General features: G+C 42.1%; 1 protein-coding gene across 2 annotated transcripts in view; it reads left to right on the forward strand.

Annotated features, from left to right (window-relative positions):
• The first annotated feature begins 612 nt into the window (after positions 1 to 612).
• Positions 613 to 16405, forward strand: part of prkar1b (protein kinase, cAMP-dependent, regulatory, type I, beta) — an 81402-nt gene continuing 65609 nt past the window's right edge. The window contains exons 1-2 of one of the 2 annotated variants that reach the window (XM_069674659.1): positions 613 to 710; positions 1828 to 2015. In XM_069674659.1, coding sequence (XP_069530760.1) covers positions 1842 to 2015 — 174 coding nt within the window. In that variant the 5' untranslated portion in view covers positions 613 to 710; positions 1828 to 1841. Of the gene's footprint in view, positions 711 to 1827; positions 2016 to 15432; positions 15821 to 16405 lie in introns of those variants that run through there. The other variant, XM_069674660.1, reaches the window with a different exon arrangement.

Consider the following 16405-nt stretch of genomic DNA (forward strand, 5'->3'; position numbering starts at 1 on the left):
GGTTTTGGTTGATCAATGCTTATGGAGAGATTGAACCCAGTTGTGCTTCAAATTAGGGTTCACATATGTGAATCAGAAACATCCCAAATATTTTAATGAATGAAACCACGACGAATTTGGGTTTAGGGACATCATAAATGTCATAATATCCCCCTGTTCCATAGCTGAAGTCAGGGTGTAGCAAACGGTGATGACATTGAGTGATAAAGAGACCTCAATCGTGACTCAAAACAAGATAATGTGCTCTTTAGGTTGCCCTTTTAATAGATAAAATATGATAAGGCGTCATCCAGGATGCCCTTCCAGTGTAGAAAACTTAAGTGCCAGCCTATAGTTAGCCCTACATTTTAGAAAACTTTATATGTGAGGATTGGCCATTTAATTTCACGACTGCTACATGCATGCAACCTTTGTTCATATTAACAGATAAAACCTTTTTAATTTTACAGACATACACTCAAACTGTTAAACTGTTACCTTTAAACATTTTATTACCTGCAGATGGTCCGGCGCGTGCCCGATGCTGCTGCTGGCCTCGAGAGAGTGCCGCTGCGGTCGAGATGACAGATTGACGTCATCGGCACTGACGCAGAGCGAGCCGAGGTAGCAGAGAGGCAGAGCAGCAGCAGCATCCCATCTAACAAACGGCTCTCACTAACCTCCCACCACCAGCGAGGTGTCTTCTTACTGAGCATCCTCCAAAAATAACGGTAGGGACACCCGCGAGAGAACTGGAGTGGACCGTGTTTTAATAAACACAAATTAGCGGTCAAGACAAAGCCTTTGATAGCATTTACTTCGGAGTAATTCCCCTTCGTTGTGGTTTAGTTGTCATTGTAAGGTTAGCAACGCTAGCTGGGTTAGCTCTCTCTATGTATGCAACTGAACAGGTACAGGAGTTGCATCACAAGCCCAATATGGCAGAATTGTTATGTGTGGGCACTGCTTGATATTTGCTGTAAAGAAACTCGGTAGATGTCATGCATGCCTTTAAGTTGTAAATGATTTAGATTGATGATGCAGTAAAAAAATAACCGACATATCGTAAACGTGATTTCCCTTTGAGGAAGTGATACAGGCTAGTTAACAGTTAGCTACACCTGCTCAGCTTCCTGTCTCGCTCTGATACATAGTTATCAGAGCTGCTGTTATTTGACATAGATGTAACCTGACAATCCATGTTCAGTCATTTTCATCCAAACAGAAACATACTAAGGGCAGAAATGGCCATACATTACTTATGCATAAATTGTGATTGAGGTGTGTATCCTTCTTAAATGTATGTTTCAAAACTATTCAGGCTGTTCTATTTTAACTTAACCAACCGTACAACTACATTTTTAGGTCACCTGCCCACAATGCAACACACAGGTAAACCACATTAACCAAATAAGATAATACAACCAGGATAAAATGCTGTGTCTTAGTAAATGTATTTAATATTTTTTAAGTTGTATAAATTTCACCATAATCTCTTTGACAGTCACGGTGTACTTGAACTTTATTATTGTTTATTACAAAATGATCTTCTTTAACTAAATAGATAACATACACTTTCATGTCTTCATCACTGTCATGTGCAGTACAGTCATAAGGTCCCTGACAGGAAACAGCAACAGTTGTCAAAATGCTCTTTGACCTCCTGCTCCTTCATTCTTCATCTTACCTTCCCCTCATCACACTGTATGCAGTGCATTTTGCCCAACCTTTTCATTATCTGTTTTCTTCAACACTCTTCTCCCCTGCTACCCAGTTCTACCTCCCTCTCTAGTTTGCTTCCCCTCCCCTCTTCTCATGGTCCACCCTGTTTTTCTCCCACTGCCACAGAGATAAAAGATAAGATGGCCACCTCCTCCTCCACTCTGGAAGAAGACGAGAGTTTGAAGGGCTGTGAAATTTTCGTGCAGAAGCACAACATCCAGCAGATCCTCAAAGAGTGCATCGTGAACCTCTGCATCGCAAAGCCGGAGCGTCCTATGAAGTTCCTGCGGGAGCATTTCGAAAAGCTGGAGAAGGTTAGTGATAACAGAGTTTAATGTTTGTATGACTTTTGAGTTTGAGTCTCTCTGATTGTAATCTGGAGCTCTGTGTTGCATGCATGAAGTAGTTAATTATTTTAAACCAAATGTTTAATGCAGCATGTGCCAGTAGTGATTTCTTGAAAGATTTCTATTCATATTTTCTCACCATGTATAATCATAAAGCTCATGCAAATTAAATAGTCTATTTATGATATTAGTGAAGTGTTTTATATTATAGCTCAGTTACAATTTGGACTGCTTTTTTAATGTTCTACATACTTGTGATAATATACTAACATTGTGCTAATATTTCACATGCATCATGCACATCGTACGCAAACACTGTTATATTTGTTTGCTATACTCAACAGATGTTTGAAACACCATCACATACAAGCAGGCAAAAAAACATCCCAGCTAGCTTCAATACTCTGTTAAGAAAATGACTGTTCTCACACTGTTACAAGACAAGCTTTCATTTTTCATCCTACAATGGGAGAGTCCATTAGGAAATGTGAGAGGATCGCCCATAAAAGGCCAGTGTCCTGTTCAAGCGCTCTGTCAGAAGAGGTGACACATTTGTTGAAAGATAACAGCTACGTGGGGAGAGAAGGATTGTGCGAGAACAGTGAAAAGAAAGATCATGACTAGGAAAGGGGTTGAAAGAGGGGCAACCTCTGTAGCACACTCACTGTGGCCCACAAACAACATGACTGCTCAGAGTGTGTGTGTGTCTTTTCAGCCTATGTGGCTCTGGATGGCAAGATGCTTTTTACAAGAAAGCTTACATGCTTCTTTGTCTCCTGCTTTATTTATGTATTCGTTGCTTTTTGTGTTCAATTACTCCTTATAGACGCACCATACTGCGGATTAAAGATACGAGCAACTTAGCTAAGATTGTCTGTCAGATAAATCGTTGTTGTGCCTAATGTGTGCGTTAAGTTTTCTCTCCTTCTACGTACTTTGCTCATGAGTGAATCATGAGTTGTGTCTGTTTAAACAATAGGCTCTACTCTTACACTACTGTTAGTAGTAGGTCATAAAGGTGTATGAGGGTGAAGTTGTTGGCTGTTGCTGTTAGCCTAAGGAGAGTTTAGGCCTTGGTAAGGAGTCTCAAACAAGAGAAGGGATTGTACAGAGGCATAAGATCAGAGCAGGGCTGAGGTACCATACTGATGCCTGGAGGAGGGTCTCCATCCTTCTGCAATGATGTGTGTATGCGTTTGTGTGATAGCATGTGAGAGTCATCTGATTTGATCATTAACCATCCTCAAAATGAAAGGCCGTATCATATTTATAGAAGTTATGCTTCGCCTGTATGTTCAAGTGAGTACCTTTTTATTTTTAACACGTTATTCATCCAGGCAGACCAATCAGAAAGGTTTTAGGATAGGACAACAAGAGGTCTAACATCCTGAGTGTTCGAAGAACACATTTTTAACTTTAAACTGCTTTATTTAGTCTTCTTACAGGTTATAATGACCAGATCTATATGTTATAGAGAAGTGTAGACCTCTGTGATCAATGCGGCCCTCGTTAAAGTAATAATCTCGAAGATTTAAATAAATGTCTGTTAAGTCTCTATCTATCTATCTATCGCCGAATGAGGTAACACAATGGTAATTAAGCCTATGGCCCACTGATGAAAGCCTTTGCATTTGCACATTACAGACTGGGTGTCTGTGCTGACATTGGAGGAAAAAATCACAAGCGTTGCCCAGTTAGTGATGCATTTTCCATCACCCAGCAGTGGTTGGTCTGCCAGAGAGGGTAGGCGGAGCTAAGCGGCTGCTTTTCCGGTCTCTGCAAGTGTTGCGAGTAAACAGTAATCTACTATGGCTGAACAAACAAAGAAAAGATGGATGACTACAGATACAACTTCAAAAATAAGTGAAAATCCAAAGAAAAAGAAACAAACTCGACGCTCAGATGAAGCAAACAGTCTGAAAAGGAAAGCGACCGTCAGCGAGGGAAATCAAGAGTTACAACTGTTACGAAAGTGTGCTCCCACAATTACCGTTTATCACCGGCAAAGAAAATTAAACTGAGATCTTCGAGATTATAACTTAAAAAACTTTTAAAGTTAACTGAAGGAATCCTAATGTAAAAAAGCTGAGCTCCTACAAACAAGCTGCGCTAATAGTGGCGGCAGCTCCCCCAGACTGTCCACAGAAGAGTGTCGGAGAACAATGATATTGGACTTGATTCAGTGTTTTTACCAGTTTTGATTATATGGTAAATGGACTGTACTTGTATAGCAGTTTTCTTGTCTACTACATGTCACATTCACCCATTCACACTCACATTCGCACACTGATGGCAAAGGCCTAAGTGCCAATCTCCAAACAGATCTATGCCCATTCGTACCTGATGCCGGGAGCAATTTGGGGTTCAGTGTCTTGCCCAAGGACACTTCGACATGTGACTGTAGCAGTCAGGGATCGTACCACCAACCTTCCAATTGAGAGACGACCGACTCTTCCACTAAGCCACAGCCGCCCCTAATTATATTTACTCAAAGGAAATGAATAGAGCCTTAAAAAGACGACTTTATTGGATGTTAATGAAATGTATTCTAACATTTGACTTTTAAACCATCTGCTTGCTTTAGGCTTCATTTATCATCAGGATACTCCTCCAACTGGCAGCATTTTCACATTTTATATCATACTTACTATAATTATTGATATATAAAAATCCATTCCAATATCTCAGCCCTCGATCAAGGTCAGGCTGTTCTTTTTGTGCTCGTACGTCCTGCGATATTCTTTATGCATCTGTTTGCTATCAGTAACTGGATCGGGTCCTCACAGAGCTCTCTGGTCCTAGCGACAGAGCGGTGAAAACACAGCACTGATAGTGGAGCTTCTGCTGCTGTTAGCAGGGACTGTAATGCTGCATAGTCAGAGATGCAGCATGAATATTAATGGACGTGACAGAGCTCAGCATGAGCATACAGTAGCAAGTTGTTATTGATTCATGCTGTAAATTGACACGCTGCACACTTGCCCTATGTGTGTCCCATCGCAATAACAAGTGAGCCTTAAAGATTTTCTGTCGTGATCAAAACACTTAATGTTACATTTACAAGTGAGTAATCAAATGGTCTCATATACAGGGTGATTTATTACATTAAATATCCTAAATGCTAGCAGAGATACTTAGGAAAAAGGACACAGAGGCACCATGGCAATCTGGAAAAGTGACTAGGGTAGGATAAATACAGCTACTGGCAGAACCGTGCATCCATCCATCCATCCATCCATGCATGCATGCATGCATCGCTTTCTGTGCAATAAGTTAATGTATTTAAGCTTTTGTGCTCTGCTCTCTCTTGCCTCCTGCTGCAGCGATAATTTTCATGCAAACACTTTAATCTCTCTGCTGCTGCTCACATTTAATCAGCCTCATATCCGCCCTTCACCCACCTGTAGGCTCTGGCGATAGTGTTCTCTGTGAGGGGGGGTTAAAAGTTGTTGATGTCACTCCTTCATCCCCCATCTGTGCTGGCTAAGTGATGCATTAACAGCAAACAGTGTCATTTAAAAAGCAATAGTCTGACTGCAAACTAACAGCTCCATGACAGGATATATTGATTATCCAGAGGACATGGGGTTTGGAGGATTGCTACAAGAAAAAGAGCCTTTATATCAAGAGGATGCACATGGAAGACACATTCTCCACCAGTACTGTAGAATTACTGGGATTTTGTCTAACATACAAGTTGTACCGGCTTTGCTACAGCCTGTTGCAGTGTTTCTGATCCATGAATATCACAATACCTTTTAAAAGACACTTGTTTTGCACCTTGAGAAGCATTCTGAATTTAACTTTATAAAAGTGTGTGTGCACATGAACATAATGACACTGAAGTGGTTTGTAAAATGTCATGTTTGTATCCCTGTGAGTAGCCCAAAGCTCAGGATCAAAACAGCATCTTTTAAAGGGCCAGTTCATCAATTTTCAACCTCAGTCCTATCATGCTATTATGAGGAGCTAATGCCATTATGGTGGGTAAAAAAATGTTGCTCTGTGCCTTTGGAGGACGCTATCTGCTTCTCCAATGGGTCATAGAAAAACCTTCAGACTATGTAAAACACGTCATCTGGCGGAGGCCAGGGAGCTCGCTAAACTACACTTCCTCAATCTAGGACGCCGCCTCTGATGTCATGTCTCGTTCAAAATCGTCAGGTTTGAAATGTGACGATCCACTGGTATGTTCTCGTCGTATTTCGGATTCTGTACCACTCTGAGCTGTTGCCTGCAGCGAAAACGGTAGTATTTCACTCCAGCGTCTCTCGCTGGGCCGTTCCTTTCAAAGGGAGGGGCGAAATGCACGCTGGCTGTTGTAGGAATGTAGAATGGGCGAAACCACAAGCTGTTTGTACAATTTTCTCCACAGCTATGGCGCCAATTTCAAATATTATTGCTTCTAACGATTACAGAACACCAGCTTTGACTGGATTTTCCCGGGGCAAACTGCTCCTTTTAAGAGAGTAAGGAGTTCTTAAGGACCAGGCCCTGAAAAGCTGTGTTGTTGAATGGTGGTCAGTGAAATCGCCTGGTGTATACATGTGGCTAGAATAAAAAAAGAAGCGGCTTCTTTTTTTCAGGCCTCCGAGGTCCAAAGTTGCCCAACACTATTCCAGTCAAGCCTTTCAAATCGGTGCTTGTGATGTGAGGTCAGTCATTCGTGGAATTGAAACAGGCCTTGTGTGTGTCTGTGCTGTCCTACTTTTTTTAAGAAGCTTATTGTGCCCCTTTTCCCCTCTGAGGACGTTATTTAGTGGAACAAGCCTTGTCTATTTAATCTGGATTTAGGACTGCAGACTCCATTTTGTTATTGTTTATGTAAAGATTCATCAACGCTCTATTGCTGAAATAATTCACAGAGAACAAAAAAGTGCCTGTAAAGGAAGAAAAACACGATGAAATGTCAGGATCTCATTGAATCCAGGTTTCTTAGCAGGAACAATAAAAACACTGAAGACAAAAAATACAATTTTGGCATCAAATTTCCCCTCCAGTTTCTCCTTCTGCTCTCTTAGCCATTTTTGTTATCACTTGTCTCCTACTAGAGCCTGTAACCTAGGAAACAGCAGAGGATAGACAGTGGACTATACTGTGTTCAGTGAATCCCTTTATCTGCAAACTTTATTCCGTCTCTCCTCTCATGTGTTAAGGTTCTTCTCTGTGCAAATGAGATCACCCGGGTATTCTTTTTTTCTCCCCATTCGCCAGACCTAACCTCATTTCATATCTGCACAGGGTTGCTTTCATACGGCTTTCACAATCTTATCTGGAAAATCTCTTTTCTCCGACTCTGTTTCTACATCATCTGCTCTCTCACTCCTGTTCTTTGAGGGGTTTTTTTCTTTCTTTCTCTTCTCTTTGTGGTGTCTCTCTTTTTACTCATTCACTCACACGCTCAAACACGTGCACTTGTGAGCGCACTCAGTCTGACTAGTTTGTTTTTTCACTTTTGTTTCAATGTAATTACACGTCTTTGGTCTTCAGCTGACGTTGTAAATGGGAAAATAACCGCTGTCTTTAGTGCCTTTCATCCTGCCTGTTTATGTGCGGTAATGATGACTTTAATCTCTACAACAGCAGCATCTGATGGGCGTACTCATATCGCCTCCTCTGTCAGATCAGCTCAGTGTGTAATTGTCACTTTTCTGCGACGTCTTAGCTGAAGATTCTGACAGTATTATCTTTTATCAGAGTTTCTTTTAGTAAGTTTGCTGCAGCTGTTTAGTTTACAGTAAACTTTGGGCTTCCCCCAAACAATCCCACTCACAATGGTGATTGAGCCTGTGGCCCACTGATGAAAGCCTTTGCATTTGCAATATTACAGACTGGGTTGGTCTGCCAGAGAGGGTAGGCGGAGTTAAGCGGCTGTTTTTCCGGTCTCTGCAAGTGTTGCGAGTAAACAGTAATCTACTATGGCTGAACAAACAAGAAAAGATGGATGACTACAGATACAACTTCAAAAATAAGTGAAAATCCAAAGAAAAAGAAACAAATTTGACGCTCAGATGAAGGAAAACGGTCTAAAAAGGAAAGCGACCGTCAGCGAGGAAAATCAAGAGTTACAACCGGAGCACACGTGCAGCACTGTCTGGATATCTGGGAAGTGTGCTCCTGCAATTATCGTTTATCGCCATAGGTGTCGCCAAAGAGAAACTGAAATCTTTGAGACAACTTTACATTTTTTTTAAATATAAGACAGACCTCTGTTTTTTCAGGCCGAGTCAGTTTGTTGTAGCCTGGCAGCAAGCTGGAAAATAGTTCTCTGTAAGTAATAAAAACAAAAATAATTTTGTGGAACAAATGCAACAACTTGGATGCTTTCTTCTGTAAAACTCTAAGAAGACAAAGAAGAAGACTAATGGTTTGGTCGACTATTTAGGTCAGCCCTAGTGGAATCCTGAATGTAATTAGGCACTTAATTTAGCTCTTAATTAAACAAAAGCTTGCTATATGAGATTATGCTGTATGACCTGTGAGCAACACAGTTTTTATACTACATAGACTCTATTGTTGCAGTCCTTGTGAACATTGAACAAATGTCTATTTAAGATGTGGCCAAATAAATTTGGCACTAACGCAGAATTGGTGACTTTTTTCCGTCAGTCTGCATCATTATTACAGATCTGTCCAACAGGCAGCACCAGCTAAAAGTGCCAAGACTGAATGTGTGAGTTTGGATATGTCACTCAATAAATCAAGTGGGCAGCTGCCACCGCAGATGTTTTATTGAATCGGGCATCTTCACAAGGCTTAGTAGTGTTTTCTGCCAACCTTAAAACAGCTTCTTTTTGCCGCACTATGTTTTCATAGAAGACCCCTCACATTCCCCACGTCTCTCCCGCTTCTCCTTCTCTCACTTACATATTACATATTTAATGATTTAAGATGCGGCTCCCTACTCTTCTGCAGCTATGTAAAAATCAACGCTTTGATCTGTGCTTAACATACCACATGCATTTGCAAATGTTCAGCGCATGACAGACGTCACTCCTCAAGCCTTTATGTGTTTGGTGCTTGGACATGAGTCTATTCACCATATAAAGTTATTCTAATTTGTGTGTCTACATGCTTATTACTGTTGTGTGTGCTTAAATCCAAATTAAGGATCCATTGCAAATGCCATCTTTTTTGGTGCCGTCCCTCATTGGATTCAGTAAACACTTTCGGGACTGTTTTGCAAATGTCATAGCACAGTAATGGAAGGTTTTCATTTGCAACTAGTTTCTGCTGAAGGTTGAACATAGTATCTAGATGTTGATCTGCGGATTATCCTACGCAGCTGAACATTGGTGATGATTTCTTCAAATTAGAGCTGCATGATAAATGGCCAATTCGTCGTCACCGTGATACGAACATACATATTGTAAAAAACTGCATTTATCGAAATTAATAAAAAGTACAGTTTCATGCATTCACAACCGCACACGCGAACATTTGATCTATCGATACATGCACCATGCATTCACACCATTGTAGTAACAGCCAGCAGCCAGCTTCACTCTGGTGTCAATTTGGTGGCAACTACAAGGTTAGCTAGCATAATAGCAAAAAAACACCACTTTGGCTATTTGAAAGTTATGTGTGTTAAACATGCTAAACAGCTGTGCTTACAGACGTAAGAACTGTAAGTTATAGCTAATTTGCTAATTTTAATAATTATCGCAAATCACAACGTCATTGCCATATTGAACAATGTTTTAACACCTTGCAACTTTTCCTCATGTTGTGCAGTCGTACGATTTTATTCACTAATGTGTCAGACTTGCAGCAGATATTTCAGAGGAAGAGAACTCAAAAACATGTCAAATTAAAAGAAGATAGCTTTTTAATTCAATTCTTGAGCTGTATATATTTGCGTCTGCTTTTTTGTACGTGTATGTTTGTTTGTGGCTGTGTGTTTGTGTGCTCACAGATTTACAGAATGCCCTCTTTGTTCCTTACGCTCACAGGGTTGTCATAAGTTCGTGTCTCATGCTTCACTCCTGGCTTTAAACACTTTCTCCCTTATTCAGCTCTCTCCTCTTCTTCTTCTCTCTACATGCAAGATTTGTTTCATCCATTCATCCGTCTACAGTAGTGTACTGTCTTTTCATACTTAACGACTTTCTGACTTACTTACTCTTCTGTCATCTCTTTTTATGCATGTTACTCTTTTTTGTTCTGTCTCTTGATTTCTCCATCCCAAACTGCAACAAAGAAAACGCATTCCCATTTTGGCATCAATTTATTGCCTTTAGAATACATTTAAACAAGATTTTATTCTGTTAGGATTGAGATAAATTAGCTACAACATTTTCTTAAGTAAGTTCTTCTTTCACTTATGAAGTCTTAAAGGGCCAGTCAGCCAATTTTCAACCTCACTCCTATCGTGCTATTATGGGTCTTTGAAGGACGCTATCCGCTTCTCCAATGGGCCCTAGAAAACCTCCGCCAGACTACGTAAGACGCGTCATCTCGCGGAGGCCAAGGAGCTCGCTAAACTACACTTCCTCAATCTAGACGCCTCTGATGTCATGTCAATCCACCGGTGTATTCTCATCGTATTTCGGTTTCTGTACCGCTCTGCAGCAAAAACGGTAGTATTTCACTCCAGCGTCTCTCGCTGGGCCTTCCTTTCAGAGGGAGGGGCGCAATGCACGCTGGGTGTTGTAGGAATGTAGAATGGGCGAAACCACAAGCTGTTTATTCAACTTTCTTCACAGCGGCAATTTCAAATATTATTGCTTCTAATGATTACAGAGAACACCAGCTTTGACTGACAGTGGCTTTTTCCAGGGGCGAACTGCTCCTTTAACTTCTCTTCTTTCACTTATGAAGTCTTAAGTGACCCCCAATGGTACACATTTGATGCCATGGCTGTTAAACTATATAGAGAGGATTTCACACTGGATCTTTTAAATGTTAAGTTATTATTATTGACACAAGACAAAGGAAAGCCGTTATCACTGTCTTAGCATTTTGAAACTACCTTAAGTCAAGTAGTATTTTAAGTACATTATTATTTCTATATCTAAACCCCAGTTAGCTTACTCTTCCTTTTTTTGTTCTGAACTCAAACATAACAACACCAGGAAAGATAGACTTCTGTAGGAAACAGCTGCAGAATCAGGAAACCCAGTGTGATAGATGGTGCCTGGCTTCCCTTAAAATAATAAAGTCTTGTAAAACAAAACCTGCTGCATCAACTCTCTGTCAGTCTGTCTGTCAGTCAGTCAATCAGCCACTGTCTCCCTGTCCCCTGTAAGGTGAGAAGCCTCTATGTGTTGCCAACCGTTCAGCTGTCACCAGGACCTATCATAACAAATCCACCAGTCCCTTCAAAGGCCTCTGATTGACAATCCGTCATAAAGAGTGGTTGTTTGTTGAGTCTGCCAAGAGCATTAAGAGGACAATTAGTTGTAGCTTTCTATCTATTCTGCTCGATGCATATATCACATGCATCTAAATATCAGTCTAGATATATGTGTGCCAGCGACATGTATGCACACAGACAGTCTGCCCCTCACGGAAATCCTTTCAAAGTTCTGTAACAAAGTGTAATTAGTGTCTCCAGCCTCCGTGTTCACTCGTCACCACCATGCTGGCAGCAGGGTATTTGTCAAATCAGCTTAGGGTGCATGCAGTGACCCGGGCCTAAACCCCCTCCCTGTCCCACCCTGGGGCCCCTACAGGTAAATCGGACCCCCGGACTCTGTTTCCCTGGTGGTCCTTCTTTGTCCTCTCTCATCTGCCCGTTGCATCCCTCCTCCCTCCAACTAAACGTTGTGAGAGCAAGAAGAACAGTGTACAGCAGTGTCAAAGTGTCCAACAATAGTGCTCTATTGAATATTTCTGGGCGAGGAAACCAAAACAAAAACAAGTTTTTAACCTTGGCAACATTATCACAAGGTGTGTTGTACTCTACAAGATGTATTAGGAGCAGGATAAGCAGTCAACAGCACGGCTGAGCATTTCTGCTTTTAAACCCTAGAGTCCCGATGCCTATAACACTGGTTTTATTTGTCATATAGCAAAAGCACCACTCTCATCAACTTGCAGGTATCTGAGGAGAAGCCCGGAATAGCTACGTATTTTTACTTTGCAACTTTTACTTTAACTCGTCCGACCTGGCAATCAGATGCAAGGTTTATCTAAAATCACCAACACCTTGTCATCAGTAACTGTAACTGAGGGGAGGACTATTTACATATTCGTTTTTCGATATGATGGAATTTTTTCATGAGAAAATTCTTTCTATGTAGATTCGGTGAATTAAGTTGGTAGTGTTTTTTATGAAAGTAGACAAACTGTAAATAATCCAAATGAAAGCCCCCCTCCAGTGAAAATCCAGTGTTAACCTTGTAAACATCTCCATGTGGTGTTCTTCATGTGCTACAAGACATATCAGGGACAACATCAGCAGTCACCTCCACGGCTGGGCCTGTCTGCTTTTAAACTGCAGCGTACCAAGGACAGGCTGAACAACACGTTTTCAGATTGGCAGGTTTGAGACGTCACAAACCTAAGGAGCCAATCCCGTTAATGGACGGGGTGACGCTATGCATATCCTCATGTGTAACCTATGGCAACCACTTCGGAGATGCAGGAGCCAGCTGTAATCGTAATTTTTGCAAACTCACTACTGACTGCTAACGTTAATGTTACTACTACTAATTACTACATTTCAAGCTAGCTAAGTTTCAACAAGTTGCAACTAAACGTCGCCAGAAACGTAGCACATAGTGGGCGGGGCCTATGCAGATTCAGAAATGTTTTATGAGGGAGAAGAAGGAGATGCCTTGGGAGGATTTTTACAAGGTATAAATGTATTTTATAGAAAAAACACATCAGACACAATTTATTATTGTACAATACTTTTACACAAGCAGAGCATTTTATGTCTTAAAACAGTGGTTCTCAACTGGTCTCGCCTCAGGACCCAACACCACCTCCTTAATGACCAATCACAACCCAAATTTCATATTTTTTTCAACCACTTAAATATATTGAATAAAAAAAGGTGCAGTTTGGACCTGTGATGGAACAAAACATCACCATATGTCAACATCACAACAGTGACAACAGTATAACAGTCAACCAAAATGGTGGCAGTGCATTAGGGGAAAATATTCACTCTACAGAAATATGCTAAAAACTGCAACATAAAAGCAACTACTGCAGGGCTGATCAAGTTTCAATAATGTAGATGAAACTGTAGCTTTGATTACCTAATCAGTGGATACATGGAGCGTGACTAAACTACACTAGGAAACCCATGTTCTTTTTTTTTTCCAAGCACACATCCGTGACCCACTGAAAACAGCTCTGCGACCCGCTTTTGGGTCCCGAACCCACCAGTTGAGAACCAGGGTCTTAAAACATGACTGGAGCTGCTCTTTAATTGAATTCCTTTGTCGAAGAATAAAGTCACTTCCGTAGTTTCACCTGCTAATTATTTGATTTTCAACATGCACGGTGTTTGTAGGTACTGACTCAATACTGAGACACCTCCAGCTAACATTCAGCAAGCGTCAGAAAACTGTAGTCGGGTTTTAAATGTTTACTCATGACTTATTATGGGATAGAAAGACATGAATTAGAAGGACTTGATAATTACAATTTCACAACTTTGTTGAGCTACCAATATAGCAAAAACAGTTTGTGTGTGTTTTGCTACCACCAACCGAGTGGACATCATTTTATAGCCAGGAGGTCAGCACTCGGCGTCGAGGCAGTTCTAACACAGGAGCGAACTTTCTGTCTATTGTGGTGCTGTAATGGTGTGGAACAAAGTGATGAGTAGACTGCATCAGCTCTACATGCTTCATTACCTGTGCGTATATGTGTGTTTGTGCGGCACCTTGTTGTTTTTGGTTCACTCGCATGCTTTCAGGCCCGGCAGTGGAGAGTGAAATTGTGCACGTCAATGGGTCGGAGCTGCCTAAGGTAACCACTTATAGCTGTTTCCTTTTCTCTGTCCAACGTCAGAAATGAGCTTCGTGAAAGAATAGGTGTTTCGATGTGTTTGCGCTGCGAGCCTTGTGATCCTCTCTCGCTGGCTCAATGCTTTTGCGCCGAGCATGATGGGTGGTTGGCCTGATTATTGTTGGTTAGTCATAGCTATTAGGGTGAGTGTTAGTCACACTTTTTTCCTGTCTGCTTTGTGCAAATTAGATGAGGGAACGAACAAAACAGAAATGGCACATTGTCATATGACTCATCATCCAGAAATGAGTTGAAATTGAAATTGACAATGGTTTGATAACAGTGACTTTAGATTCATCCTTGGTCTGTGTCGTCATTCAGTGTGTTTATCCGTGACCCACACTGTGACTGTGTCTCTAATGGAAGGCCCACTTTTTTTTTTTACAGAGCTTCTGTGTCCTCTGTCTCCGCTCCCTCCTCCTTTGTCCTCTCTCTCTTTGGCATCCAGCCGCTGATGATGACGTAGGGAGAGCAGAGGAGAGATAGAGGGGGAGAAGCTCTGACATTGGGTATTAGCACTGATTATGAAGCGTAAAACATAATTGCAAATAAATAGACGGTTTTGCTTTGGGAAATGTTATTTGAAATAAAAACTACACAGCCTCAAATGGAGACAGGATAGCAGAAAGGTAAAAACAACACTGTTTTTTTATGCTGTCCTGAGCCCTGAAAATGATAAATTGCACTGCCTCAAACTACCCAGCCGGTGTGTTGTTACAGAGATGATGAAGCACAAAAAAAGTGAGCCTCTGCTGCTGGTAAAGACACATCGCAGCTGTTCTCAGGTCACACCGGATTAATGAAGCCTCCACTGCAGACATAATTGAACATTTTTAAATCATACTGTATGTCTTGTGTCTCCGTGTTTGGGAACTGAAACAGTATGAGGACTTGTTGGAGGCCGACACAAAGTCCTTATTTGATGGCCGTCCCTCTGACCTAAGAGGAAAGTGTGTGGGTGGAGCGGGAGATCAGGAGGGAGCGAGAGAGACACTGCATGGTACAGAGTGTCTGGCACACATGAGTAATGTATGGGATCACAATGTGTCACTTTGAGGTTGTAGGTGGTGCAAAACACAGACACGCAAAGTCTGTATTTACATTACGTTTTCCCCTCTGTAAACTGAATCACTGTAAATGTGTGAGTGAGAGAGAAGGACAGAGAGACAATCTGTCAACAGGCGTCACAACCGCTGTGTGTGTGCGTGCGAATGTAGGTGTGTGAGCCACCGTTGCTTACTGTTCAGACTCTCAACCAACTAGCCAGGATGCTCACAGTACCCTGTTGTCATAGTGACAGGGGGGAAGCGAGAGGAGCCCGCTTATTGCGCCACCTGATTGTGAGTGTGTATATGAGAGAGAGAGGGAGAGGGAGAGGGAGAGGGGAAGAGAGGGAGGGAGGCTGGAAAGCAGAGACAGAGAGTTGCGCAGGAGCGATGTAGAGACAGGCTTTTTGCTGTGATCAGTGTTTTCATCAGTAGCCTTGTTCTTTAGCTGCTGTGTCGTGGGGATTGCAGGCTCGGGCGCGCTCTCTCTCTCTCTTACTAACTTGGATGCTCTGCTTACCTGCACACACTCAGCGCTAGTGTGCACACAGACACAACACATACACACAGCCGCCGCTGTGCTTGTATGCCGAGATGCTGCCGCCGTGTGACATGTGTGTCAGGTGTGTATGAGATGGGATCCATGTGTTTTAATTCCCATGCACACTTTGACACACTCACACTTTGGTTTGATGCCCGCTGCCTCTGACAGGCTGAGGGAGACAGAAGGCCTGGCCAGGGACCCTCCATGCAATGGTAAATACCTCTGCTGACAAACTGTAGTTAGCCTGCTGGAGCTAACCTATGTAGCCTCGTAGAGGCAGGAGAGAGTGGGATACAACACCGTGTTTGTTGTTGAAGCATGTGAACATCTGTTGCATGGTAAAGATGCTTGGTGCTGCTCCAGTAAGAATGTGTGTGTGTCTTAGGGACCGTTAGTGTCTGTTCGAGACAGCGGCATGTCAACCGTGTTTGTGATCTGACTTCTCTGGAGTGAGGAAAGCAACACTTACGTTCTTTCATTGCTTACAGAAAGGGAAGCGATGTGTTTGTTTTGGCTTTGCCTTCCCTGTCTTCCGAGAGTGTAGTCTGTTATCTGACTGCAGACGTTGCAACCTTGATTAAGCTGGAGTGTTCGAGTTTCCCTCTCCCCCTGCAGTCCGCCTGTGCATGTGTTTGTGAGATTCTCCGGCTCTACAGCTCCACCTCCCCTCTTCTCTCCTCCTGCTGGCTGTGTTCCCTCAGGCAGTGACTCTGCGTAAGCAAGAAGTGTGTGTGTGTGTGTATGTGTGTGTGTGATCTGCATTCTCACATTGTTGCACACAGACATTGAGCAAAGCA

The sequence above is a fragment of the Semicossyphus pulcher genome, unplaced genomic scaffold, assembly GCF_022749685.1.
Source record: "Semicossyphus pulcher isolate SPU_LCO1_2020_fin unplaced genomic scaffold, fSemPul1.0.p SCAF_23, whole genome shotgun sequence".
Lineage (NCBI taxonomy): Eukaryota > Metazoa > Chordata > Actinopteri > Labriformes > Labridae > Semicossyphus > Semicossyphus pulcher.